This window comes from Dicentrarchus labrax, unplaced genomic scaffold (genome assembly GCF_905237075.1).
Source record: "Dicentrarchus labrax unplaced genomic scaffold, dlabrax2021, whole genome shotgun sequence".
NCBI lineage: Eukaryota > Metazoa > Chordata > Actinopteri > Moronidae > Dicentrarchus > Dicentrarchus labrax.
This window is the reverse complement of record NW_026136718.1, coordinates 24,611,032-24,624,330: the sequence shown is the minus strand read 5'-3', so window position 1 is coordinate 24,624,330 and position 13,299 is coordinate 24,611,032. Positions and strand designations below refer to the sequence as shown.

Genomic DNA, 13,299 nt, shown 5'->3' with positions numbered 1-13,299 from the left:
CAGCATCATGAGAAGTTACATTTTTAGCATGTGTGGTGGATCCTGAGGGAATGAAACCCCTAACCCAGGCACCGTTATTGTCATGATCTACCCACCGGGCTACACAGAAGTGTAATACTGACATTGAAACTAATTCGAAGGTGTCTCTCCCTTTTATTCTAGTGGGAAAGCCCATTAGAGTCCATAATGCACAGGCTTACAACCATTATGTTTAAGTTCAGAGGGTCAAACACATTTAAGACAGCAGTAATTAGAAAATAAATAAAGCAAAAAGGAGGATAACATAATGTATTACATGACCTATACTGTACCATTCCTGCACTGCACTCACTGCCTTCATCAGTTTATAGCCGCAGTACGCATCTGTTTTCAGTGACACCCACTGTACGCTACCTGGTGCCAAACGACAAAGTTAGTATTTACCTGCTGAACAAAGTGGAGCACTTAGCATCTAAAGAGCCAGATATTTCCATCATGAGTTGTTGGTTACCAAACAAAGGTCTTTTTTGTATAATTCATTCAGAATTTGGAGTCTGCATGCTCTGCATCTTGAGAAACAAAGAAGTGAGTTGGTGACATATGGCTCAATGTTTTGCGCAGGAAACTGTAATGATTGGTCAAATTGGCAGAAAACAAGTCATTGGTAGCGCAGAATTCACAGGGACTGGTTGAATTTGCATTAATGGTTGCGATTGCAACATTGCAACTTAATGAATGGTAATGTTATGTTCATCAGGTGGATACAAATCATAAATTCAGTGAATTTATTATCAGCTACACTGCATTTAAAGTTAGTGAGCATTAGCTAGTGGTTATATCAGACGGTATGCAGGCTGTAGCCAGGATGCACTGAACTGAACAAGGGTGTGTTATGAATTCAGCTAATCATTAGTGAAAGGAAAATTGTGTTATTTCTTCTTTTAAAAGTTAAATATTTTGCAGGGAAAGATAGTTGATTGTTGAGTCTCATTCCCATCAAATACCAATACTATAGGACTCAGGGGATGAGACAGAATTCAATTCAATTCAATTTTATTTGTATAGCGCCAATTCATAACAGAAGTTATCTCAGGACACTTTTCAAATAGAGCAGGTCTAGACTGAACTCTTTATAACGTTTATTTTTTAGAACAATCAACCATCTTCAAGCCTTCAAACCAAAGCATCTTTATATCTTTCTCGGCTCTGATTGGTTGTTTTCGTTCAAGCCCAGTGGATTCTTGTCAGTCTTGTCAAATGTCATTAGGAGCAGTAGGATGAGGCAGAGGAACCTGATTTTTTCAGGTTATCTTTCTCATGGATTACTTAAAGGACAGTAAACATTTCAGCAAATATTATAGTTAGTTAGTAATATTAAGTTATTTTTATAAGTTTCCTACAACAGCTTTAACATTGAGAAAGCGTCTATTTGAACCAAACCATAATATGTTCCTAAACATAACCAAGTACTTTTGTTGCCTAAACTTCACCAAACTGCGACTGAAAATTGAAGATTATTTAAAAAGAAACAAAAATTATGAGTCAAGTTGAACCCCAGTCAACAGATATACAAGTTATTTGCGTAACACTTTCATCCCACCACTACTTTCTTCCTTTAATTTGGTGCCTTTTATTCTATTTATAAAGCTTTTTTTTTTTTTTTTAAATAAGCTGTCTGAACATCATCTGCCAAGCATGGGCACCTGGCCAATCCTAGAGTTTGAATGCTAACAGGGCCTGAATTGACAAGAAAAGCAGAGGGATTTATAATTACTCGTCACAGAATGCTGGGAAATCAGCAACACCTGTGCTTTCCTTACTGTAAGTCAAAGGTCAAAATTAAAATCCCCAGATTCACCATATCATATTAAATGTAAATATTACTGTATTACAGATCCTTCAGTCCTTTAAATATATTATAACCCAGTTTTTATGAACTAACTGAGGTGTAGTGCTTGAAGAGTCAATGCAAAGACAACATACAAATGAGTGTACTGAGACATTTTATTAAGCAAAGAGTACATTTTTCTGAACAGAGAACAGGTAGCAAAGTCTAAATATTTTAGTATTATCATTTTAATTTTGTTCACAAGAAGCCACGGTGCAAGTCATTAGTAAAAAAATAACTTGCACTATACTTAAAATAAAGTTTTTCCAGGTTGGTGAAGGTGTTTGCTGCTGTTGTGGGCTGGAGCTCTTCAGTGTTTCCAACTTGCTACAACCCATTTCTTTAGAAAAGCTCGACCAACAGCTGTCATCTTGGTTCTATTACGTAGGTAATAGAACCAAGATGACCCCCCCCCCCCATTAGTGTCACATAGAGAGCGTAAAACATGAAACTTACAGTAGCCCTACCTTGTAACCAAAACCTGAATGAAAAACTGAACTCAGATGTGTTCAAGGCCGTGTGCGGTGATGAGAGTGAACGTTCCTGTGAAGGATCTGTGTAAGTGGCTGTGTTGGAATTCAGCAGTGAATACGCTCGAGCTTCATTCTGGCACATAAAGTGCGACGCCAAAAGCACAGAACAGACAGAACCTATAAAACAAAGTGGACAGACTGCAGCGTCAGAATGTGAACAACATGCCAGCAAAAGGCACCGTGTGCAAAAACAGACAGGAGGAGAGAAGCCACATAGCATGTAGCCTCATAAATATCATCTACACCAACACAAACTGCTCCTCTTCAAACAAATACAGATTCAGCATCGTAAGCAAACTCTTAGATTTGTAATTTCTTATCCAGTGTTAAGGCACATACTATTGCTTGGAAAATACAGAAATATATATGATCTTTGGTAAATGATACACTTTCCAAAAATGTACTGCAATGTCACAAGAGATACAACAATCATAAAATATTAAAAGGTGCACTGAACAAGCATCTTTCCAATTTTCTATACTTTTACTAGTTAGTTTGTGCATGATGAGAAAGTACATCACGACTCCCTTCAAAAGTGTGAAAGGAAATAAAACTTTCCATCCTTTTCATACTGTATGTGAAGCCACCAGCAACAATACTCAATGGCAATTCTAAAATAATGCTTTCAAAGTGCAAATTTAAATCTTAAAGCCACATCTTTTGCATTTGGGAAAGAGCTCCTTTCACCTTTGAGCTTCTGGTTTACAGCTGAGCACCAGCAGAACTAATTAGACTGGGTTGAGATAAACTCTTTATAATAAAGAAATAAACTGTTTAAGGACCTTCAAGTAAACCTGATTATGAAATGTGATGGTAGCTTGTTGTCAACCTACTGTACAGTGCTTAAAGAACAGTTTGATATCTTGGGAAATATGCTCATTTGCTTTCCTAATGAGAGTTAGAGGACACTCATGTCTGTATGCTAAATATGAAGCTACAGATCGGAGACAGTTAACCTAGCTTAGCCTCTGTCCAAAGGTAAATCTGCCTGTCAGCACTTCTAAAATTCCCCAATTACCAGTTTTCACTGGGTTCCTTGCAACCTCACAGTGACAAGAGTCCAGTTTTTACCAGAATTAAACAAACAAGATATAAAATCTTAAACAGTGAGCTTTATAGTAGTCTGCTGGTAGGAAGGTTGATATCACTCTGAAGTTTATGTGAAGCTAAAGCCAGACAACAGTTAGCTTAGCATAAAGACTAGAAGCAGAGAGAAACAGCTAGCCTAGCTGTCCAAAGGCATTCACACACTGGCTCACTAACAGGCAATATCTTGTTGGGTTTTTTATCCATACAAAAACTGAAACATTGGGTGGTTTTAAAGAAGTTATATTCTGGACTACTTCTTGGTCGGGAGCAGTGACCTCATGCAGTTTCCACTGGTTGCTTGGCAACCTTACTCAAGTGTGTGTACGGATTAAACAAACAAGATGTAAAATCTCAATTAATGGGCTGTAGAGGTTCTGGTAGGTGGACAGAGCAAGGCTAGCTCTTTCCCCCTGTTTCCAGTCTTTATGCTAAGCTACGCTAACTGGCTGCAGCTTCACATTTAACAGACACACATGTAAGTGATATCAATCTAATGCAAGTCTTGGTAAGAAAGCAATTTTTTTTTTTAAATGTCAAACTATTCTTTTAATGTGAATCTGGCTGGCACTCTTAAACAGATCCAATGAGTCAATGGCACACACACACACACACACACACACACACACACACACACACACACACACACACACACACACACACACACACACACACACACACACACACACACACACACACACACACACACACACACACACACACACACACACACACACACACAGAGCATCATTTCTGGTAGATTCTTCCTGTATAAAGACTGAAATTAAGACTTCTTGGAGATAATGCATAATTATATTTAAAGCCAACAGCTTCTATAATTATTCACTGGAATGTACTGTACGACAGAACAGCTATAAACACGCTTTTCAGTCTTTAAAATGTAACAAAAAGAAAGTCTGCAAATCCAGCAACGAGACTGAAATGTGCACTGAGCCAATGCCACTATTTGCTGATTTAAAGATACATTTCTGCAGAGAAACAGGTTTCTGCAGGGATTAAAACATATAAAACTTCTCTTCTCAGGTATATAAACACTGATTCAAGGCCACTGTGATCCAGGTCTTAATGCATTTACAGGCAAAGCTGAACTAATGAACAGAGTACCATTTCAGAGAGAGAGCGAGAATTTTCCCAAATAAGCCAGCAGTGGAATGTCTCTACTCTGCTCTTCCCTAGATTAAAACCTGATCATGTGTTGAGATGCATCGTTGTGATATAAACATTTCCCAGGATTACAAAAACACCAGAAGATATTCCAGTTCTTCAATCTCCTAAACCTCAAAAATATCTTTAGCTTTAAACATCCAAAATATAAAGTACCTATTTGTAGCTTTTATAAAAGAATCTCCTTGAAAAATACAATTAAATTAGATTTTAAAAAACTATCGTGCAAATTGTTTTTAGTGTTTAAGTGAGTGACACACTTAAGACTGTAAGACATCACAAGGTGGTGTGCAGAAGCTGTTCTACCGCCTGCTCTGTCCTCTGTGCTGGATGAATGGTGTGGTCAGGCTTGAGTCTTTCCTCTGAATTCCTCGTGTATTTGGCACACTGGGAGTCTCCATCAGGGGGCAGGTTGAGCTGGACGCTGTCTGTCTGTGCGAGCACAGGCGTGGAGGTGATCCAGCTGGACAGACTCACATCCGACACCTCTAAAGTCTTGTCCAGACACTCAGAGTCTTTGGTGGAAGGAGGCCACGGCTCCCCCGAGAGCGGAGGGGCGTCTTTGGTGTAAGGAAGAGTGTCTATTTCTGTAGGAACTAGTGTGCAGAGATCTGAGAGGCCCTTCTCACTGTCTCTGGGCCCCAGCGGGCTTCTCCGGCCCCGTTCGTCCATTTGTAAAACGGGCTCCTGCGATGCCCTGGAGCTGGGGAAGCTCCTCTGGTCTTTTATATTGCAACCTTTAGGGGAAGGCTTAGCGAGGGACAGGAAGGGAGGCTTGGGGCTGAGCGGTGACCCCACCTTGACCCTGCTGAGGCTGAGGATGTTCCTGCAGGTTTCAGCAGGGAGTTTATCCAACTGTCTTCCAACTTGGACTGGGCTGGGAAAAAGCGTGCCTTGACACGCCCTGTAGAAATATCTGGAAAGTAAAACAGAGCCAGACTTAAAGACACACATCAGCACTACTCCAAAGATGAATGCCAGGCTCTTGGGATAAACATGAAAGGCATCTGGTTCAGATAAAATTCATGGAACGGGGTCATAAATATTTGAGAAACGGGCTTGTGTAGTCAGTCAAACACAAATCAAGCACAGTGTACCTGGGCAGAAGGGCTGCTACAGGCGTGATGACACAGAGCAGGTAGAAGAGGGGGTCCTGCAGCAGCCTCTGCATGGTCCAGTAGGGGTTAGAGGGAGAGTAGCAGGTAGGACAGGAGGCATTGTAGCACAGAGCCACTGTGAAGAATAAGGCTATACTGAAGGCGATAGACAGCCAGTTCATCCAGGTCTGCAGGGGAAAAAGACAAGGAAAACTATTTGAAAACTATTTGATGAAAGAAATAAATATATATATATATATATATATTAGTGCTGTCAGTTAAACACGTTATTAACGGCGTTAACGCAAACCCATTTTAAGACCAAAGTGATCTGTGTGTTTTGTTGTTGTGAACTGAGCTATCATCGAAGCACGTCCAGTCTGAAATACCACTTGATGGCCAAACACACAGCTGATGCAAATTCTCCGCCCCCTCGTCAAAGCCAGGCGACAATGGATGATTTTTCAATAAAAACAACATTTGCAAAAAGCATTCTTGCAATTAAATAAAGGCGGACATCACTGATGACCATTTATTTTAAAGAGAATTGTATTTTCCTTTTAATATAAAAAGATATAATATATATATTATTTTAAACTTATTTTAAACAATTGCACCTACTTAACTTCTTTGACTATTCTGTGTTTTCTTCTCCCTGATGCGTGGCCATTGGTCTATTAGCTCTTTGGTTATTATACTGTGGACTTTTCTAATGCAGGACGAGGCTGTTTAGCAGAGAGTGAAGGCTCTGTGACTATAGCTTGTGTTCAAGTCTTCATGCGCCCTCATTCTGTAAGATTTTTATAAATGTATATACTGAATAATAACCTATAAAATAACAAAAACTGAAGGAAATGCAAAATGAGATATAGGCCTACTGTATATTTGAAAAAAAAAAGAAATTTCTTATTTTTTTCTTACAGCCCTTAAAATCAAGGTCTCCCGGCCCCCCAGAAGCTTTGGCGACCCTAATTGGGGTTTTCTGATATCATGCAAAGACAAATGTCTGTTAATGTTAAAATGTACACCAACACAGATTTTATTTTGGATTTGCAGTTTGGTGCTGGGCGGGTACTATACACTAGATTTATCAATGTGTTTTTGCTGAAAACAACTACCTAGTGCGACTGAAATGATGCTATGACGTGCTGAGAGTGAACAAAAACAGGAACAACCAAAACAATGAGTTGAAAGACTCTAAAAAGCTCCACAGAGCTGAGAGACTGCAGAGTCAGGTAATAATTCTCTATGGGGTCTTCACTAAGGAAAAACAGCACTCATGTCACCCAGAGGCCCTCTGGAGCTGATAGACATCTGACAGAGTGAATTCCATACAATGGTTAGCTGGTTGTCCCTCCTGACACACACACACACACACACAAGCACATAATTAATTACTGCCTCACAGCTACTGTATGGGGGAAGAGAAAGAACGCTGCCTGCTGTCACCTCAAATACCTTTAATTGACTTTCACAGCCGTTTACCAATCATGCATGCATTATGTTCCCGAGCAGCCGGAGAATGAAGTACCTGCCAGCTGAGCATTTGGAAATGTTTACTTTCGGTCGATGCTGCTCACTGTGAATACTTCTCTGCACGAGGGGGCCATCATGTCCAGGAAGGTAGTTAGTGAAAAGGACATTTTTCATGTACAAAACTTGTCAGGCTAAATTTACAACCTCAGCATAATGGAAAAGACTCTGATTCAATGCAGGGTCATAAATTTAAAATGGCTCATGACCAAGACTGCCGGGCCGTTTTACGAGAACAGCACGTGGGTACCTGAGAATAAAACTAAAGCAGGAGGGAGGGAATGTGGTGGAGGGGGGATAAACAGGTATTTTGGAGCTCTGTAGCGGTGTGCTGTGATGTGGTGGAGCCAGTTTGCAGAGGGCCTGGACAGACAGAGGCAGAGACGCTGTCAAGCTGATATATAGGCTCTGATGCTGCAGAGCTTTCTGGTTCAATCTAATCAGCTGGAGTTAAATATCCATGTGCCTGTCAGCCTTCACACCAGCACTCTCAGAAATCCAATATGCTGATCTGATTGAGAAAAAGCAACACTGAGAGAAAGAAGGCATCTCAAAGTGAAGAAATCTTCGAGTATTGCCATCAATGACTCTAAAATTAGGTTCCTTACCCAGGTTTTGGTCTCAATGCCCAAGTGCACCAGAATGGTGAATAAAGCGAGGGTGGTAAAGGGAGTTCCCCATGTAAACAGGTCCACGTCAGAGTCAGCATAGGCCTGGGGAGAGGAAGAAGAAAAACGGGAGGAGACAGGGCGAAACAAGCGGAAATGATGAGTAAGTAAGAGCAACAAGGAATTTCTGAGTGAAGACGAGTTGATGGAAATTAAAACCAGACTCACAAAGTAAGGAATGAAGAAGCAGACCAGACTTTGGTAGAAGGCATCAATCATGTTCATCCAGAACATATATGGCTTATATTCCTGCAAGATAAAACCAGAGATTTATGGGCATACGCCTAATCATAATAATAATAATAATCAGTGACTGAGCAGAGGTTGAGATCATACCACTAATGATTAATAACATATCTGAGGTCAACAATTTCAACTATCCTGAAGTAAATGCTGATGGTTCCAATTATAATAACAAATAATAATATCCGTTTTTCTACAGTAAAATTATTTTGACCAAATTATAAATTTAAACATTTGTTATATAACATATTCATTCAATTCACAAACATATTTTTTTTATTGTAACAATCCCATAAGGTCCCAAAATGTATTTGTTTATCTTCCCTGATCAATTATTGGGACAGCGGGACATCCTCAAACTAGATCCCTGCTGGGGTAAAGTCAGAGTAGGTCTGCTATGTTACAGGTTCTCTATTTGATTGATGAAGACCACAAGATGTGGTTGAAAGCACTGAAGGAAAGCTAGTAAGTTGAGTTTTTGAATTTGTTGTCAAACGAAAAAGAAAACAGTCAAACACGATCTACTCTATCTAAGACTACAAAAGTTAAATACATTTTGTTTTTGCTGAATTTGATTTAGATACTGTACATATGGTTGGTTTGTATGTGGCTGAGTCAGTGTGCCTTAGCTAAAAACACCCCTCTACCCTATCTATGTGAAACTAAAATGTTACACTGTATCGTAACATTAACAACACTGTCAACTATTTATGGACATAACAGCCCCCAACAGAAATATCATGGGGAAAGCTATGATAATAATAATGATAACCACTTTAATAAAATCGTCTGTTTTACTATACAAAGTAAAGTAGATACTGGATAAACTCCATCAGCTAAGGAAAAACACGTCTTCCTTTTCACTACTAACTTCTTTAAACACAGATCTTTTCACGCCAAAAGAAGAGGCGACCAATACACAAGTAGACTGGACCTCGGAGTTCTGGCCGTTCACATAGAGCTGAGGTAGTTGTTGGAGAGTCTCTGCTGACACGTCTTTGTCCAGAGTGCCAGTGATGAGTTGTGGGAAGGCGGAAAACATCAGGTTGAAGAAGATAAGATACCACTGGTCAATCATGGCTGAACCTGAGAACCCACAGTAGAACTGATACCAGAAGATGAGTGCTACAAACATCTGTGGGAACAAAAGACAACAGGGATGAACTCCCACGAGGAGGCAGGACAGAAAAGCAAGAACTCACGCCAGTCTGGGGAAATCACCCTCTTGTTAGTCAACTGATAAAAGTTACATATATGCTGCCTGTAAAAATGTTCAATTTCACACGCATGCTTGCACAGATGTAAGATAGGTATTTACACAATTAACAATGGCTTACAGCATTCTTGTAGAAGAAATAGAGAATCATGTTAGCCAGCCGGGAGTAACACCAGTGTCCGTGGACCAGCAGGAGCTTCTGGAGATACCGGAAACGTGGGAGAGCAAAGTCACTCGCCATCACCGCCTGCAAAACACCAGAAGGACCCAACATTCAGTCCCCTCCATCCTGTGCTTTCTCTGTCCCTCACGCCAACACACACTCACACACAGGTGACTAGTGCAGTTATTAGGGAATAACTAAGGGAAATAGCTTCCCCCCACTACACTCGCCTGCCTCTTTTTTAATGAATCTTTAGTGGGCATGATCTTTCCAAAGCAATAACCCTTAAACGAGTTGTCCACCTTTTGGGATTCATCGTTACAGCAGCAGGAAGCTGTCAGTCTCATCCATCAACGTCTATAACAAAACCCTCCCTGTAGTCACGCTAGGTTTATAACTTACATTTTAAACGGCACCCTTTATGACATATCTCAACTGCCAACGTTATTTGTCAACAAGAAAAATAACAGCAGATGCCTCGTTGTGCAGCAATTTAAGTTTCTGCTGCGCTCTAATAACGTGCTCGTAACGACTGCATAGGGAGTGCGCTCCTGATAGCAGAGAGGTGTGTTAATCCTAATGCAGTGTGTGCTGGAACTGAGCGCAGAAATGTGTGTGTCAGCGCGCTATGGAATCTCGAGGACTGACCGCTGTCTCATTAAGAGCAAATTTGATTAACGATGATTAATCTAGCGGCCCGGTTAAGGACAGGATACTGAGACTTTAACAGATGTGCTACACAGCAGTGCGCCTCCAAAGCCTTCCCTGGAAGTTAATTGGGAATCTCCATCATTGCAATGCAAGATCACCTTTCCGGAACAGGCTGCTGAAGTGAAAAGAGAATGAGGGGGAGGGTCAATGCAGCTTTTTTTTTTTTTTTTTTTTTACCATGCTATTGCCAACTGCCTTGGCTGTGGCCATGACCTTAGAGCAGGGAGAGAAGCTGGTGTGGATGGAGTCGAGACTAAAGCACCCATAAAGAGTACTGCTTCACTGCAGGACACAGGACAAGCTTCCTGACTCAGCAGCACACAGGCAATCCTATTTAGAGGATGTGTATTGAATGTGGGCTAAAACATGCACTTAAGAGTAATGAAAACCCATTAACTATGCTAAAGAATGTCAGTGCTTCCCTTGTTCCCTTATCTTCCATCCCATAGCTCCTCTCAACCTCCCATACTGTATTTTTTTTTTTTACGATCCCCTTCAAATCACCACGCAGCCTCATCCATCTCTCTCTCCGTCCCTCCCATTCCCATACAGTCCCCGCCCACATTTCTCCTTACCTGCATGCCCTCCTGTCCCGAGATGCCCACGCCCACGTCCGCTACCTGGATCATGCTGACATCATTGGCCCCATCACCTGTGATTAATTAAAGGAGAGAAAGACAGAAAGTAGTCCTTCAGAATATGAGACTGGGTACATAGCCTCAAGATACATAAAAGAACTGAGCTGCATTGTTATGTATGTGGGAGGAACATCAAGCTTTAACAGAGCTGTCTTCAGCTGTTATATTAGTTATATGCGTGTGCGTATTATTCGCCATGTGCCCTTCACTGGCTCTACACGAGCAGTGTTTTTGTTGTTGCTCCACTTTGCGGATGGTGTTTTTGTCCCTATAGATGGTGGAGTGGGAGATGAAGTGTTGGTGGGCAGAGAGGGTTTTGTTGTCACGATAGTAAACACGACTGGAGTGGCAGCATCGGCTGAATAAGAGAAGTAGGTGGTGACGAGTTCTCATACAGAGGTTACTGGTTTTTGTTAGCTGGCAAATACTGTTCCAATATGACAAAATCTATCCAACCACACTGGTGCTGCAGCAGTGTGCTGAGTGGCATATGAATAGCCCACGATGGATTTCAATACGGAGTCACATTTCTATAGAGCTACAGTACAATATCCCCACTGCTCCCCTCTACTGAAAAGGTATCTACAAAATACTGGTAATACGGAAAAGTAATTCAACCCTTAATTGCAGATATTCTCATCCAATGGAAAAGTAATAAACTTTAAAGATCCCCTCCAGACACATATACAAATAGTCTGCTTGGAACAATAATGTGTGTCTGATATGTTCTACAAAAAAGTATAATTTCTACATTAAAATCCTTAAAATTTCATCTACCGCATCAAAGTTTCAAAAATCTATAAAAATGCAAATGTTGTTAATTTCAAAAGTTACCCAGATGTCTCCTTCTTCACTCCATTTTCAGTGTATGTGCACGGTGGCTTCAAGTTTTTTATATCACACTCATAAGTTGCAACCAGACTCTGGCTCTTCACTTTAATGCTGAATAATAACCCCAAGCTCAACAACCCAGCTAGGTAGCATGTTAAGGCAAATAAAAGAGGGGTTAGTTATTGTGGCTGTGTACAGCAGCCTGTAGCTGGTTGATTTAGAGTTACTTTAAAATAGTTTTTGCTCAAGCTAGTAATAGCTAACTTCTTTAATTCAGTAGCAGCTGGTTACGAGGTTGAAAACTGATTGGGAAAAATGCTATTATGAAATCAAACGGACTTTTAAAGACATTTTTGAAACAAAACACTTCATAATAATGATTGTGGCTTTCATAATAAAATACTGCATTATAATTACTTCTTACATTTTTCTGAACCTATTGGTTAATTTATATATCTTTCTATTCATATGATTATTGATTTTATAATGTCCTATTTATTTACTGAACACTGAACACTTACATATTGGACTGAAAGTAACGATTATGTTAATTGACTATTGTATAAATGTTAGAAAATAGTAAAAATTGCTCATCACAGTTTCGCAGACTGTAAGGTGATTTCTTCAGTGTAACCAACAAAAGACTAAATTTACAGTGATATAAAACAGAGAAAAGCAGACAATCAGGACATTCTAGAGTCTCAAATAATAAAATGGTCATCATAATTGTTGGTGATGCATTTTCTGATAATCGACTAATCGATAGACTGACTAATTATTTCATCACTACAGAAGTGCATTAACACCATTGCCTGGTTCTAACTAACTCTTCAGCCCAGTGTACATGGCATGTCTTTATTATATTCATACTTGTATCTTTTTCTTGTCAACTCTAAACTATTACTACCACAGAAAGAAACCAAATGACAGCGCAATGTTACGTGGGGTGAAATATAATTTCCATATTGACTACAGTCGGTGGAGGCTCCGTTCTTGTATAACAGCAGATGAGGTCTGAAAATGTGATCAAGCTCTAATATCTATCAGCACTCTAATCTTATCATCTGCTGTCCCCTCAGAGATGTAAAATAAAAGAGTGTGAGGAGCTGCAGTGTTTCCTCCACATTACTGCTAACATAGCAATGACAGAAAAGTGCTTGGCTGGCAAAAACAGGATCCTCCTGAGAACAGCGGGAACACATAAATGGAAAACAGGGAAAAGACATTCATAAGTCACACTGACATCCTCATGTCACCTCCAATATGCTACAGCTTCATTAAGCCGAAGTGTGTAATTACTGAGGTGCCTTAAAATAACATTGTTTTGACTCAGTGGTCACAGCGAGGGTGCAGAAGGTGTATATGATGATGAGTGTGCACTTCACTGTTTTAACTCATATTGACACAAAAGCAAGGGGAACCTCCAGAAGCTTCACTGCGTCGAATTTAGAGCAAATCTGCCCCATTGATATTTATGATAACAGGGACATTATGGAGGAAGAAATGTCACTAATTATTGAAAAGGAAA

The 13,299-nt window shown here is 40.1% G+C and overlaps 1 protein-coding gene across 1 annotated transcript in view; it reads right to left on the bottom strand.

The window, feature by feature from the left end:
• Window positions 1-4,459: 4,459 nt before the first annotated feature.
• atp10a (ATPase phospholipid transporting 10A) overlaps window positions 4,460-13,299 on the bottom strand; it is a 33,358-nt gene continuing 24,518 nt past the window's right edge. Inside the window, exons 15-21 of the mRNA XM_051377242.1 lie at window positions 10,878-10,954; window positions 9,550-9,675; window positions 9,147-9,347; window positions 8,138-8,218; window positions 7,910-8,014; window positions 5,769-5,956; window positions 4,460-5,587 (exon numbers count right to left, since the gene is read on the bottom strand). Of these exons, the coding sequence (XP_051233202.1) occupies window positions 4,948-5,587; window positions 5,769-5,956; window positions 7,910-8,014; window positions 8,138-8,218; window positions 9,147-9,347; window positions 9,550-9,675; window positions 10,878-10,954 (1,418 nt within the window). The 3' untranslated portion in view covers window positions 4,460-4,947. The remainder of the gene's footprint in view (window positions 5,588-5,768; window positions 5,957-7,909; window positions 8,015-8,137; window positions 8,219-9,146; window positions 9,348-9,549; window positions 9,676-10,877; window positions 10,955-13,299) is intronic.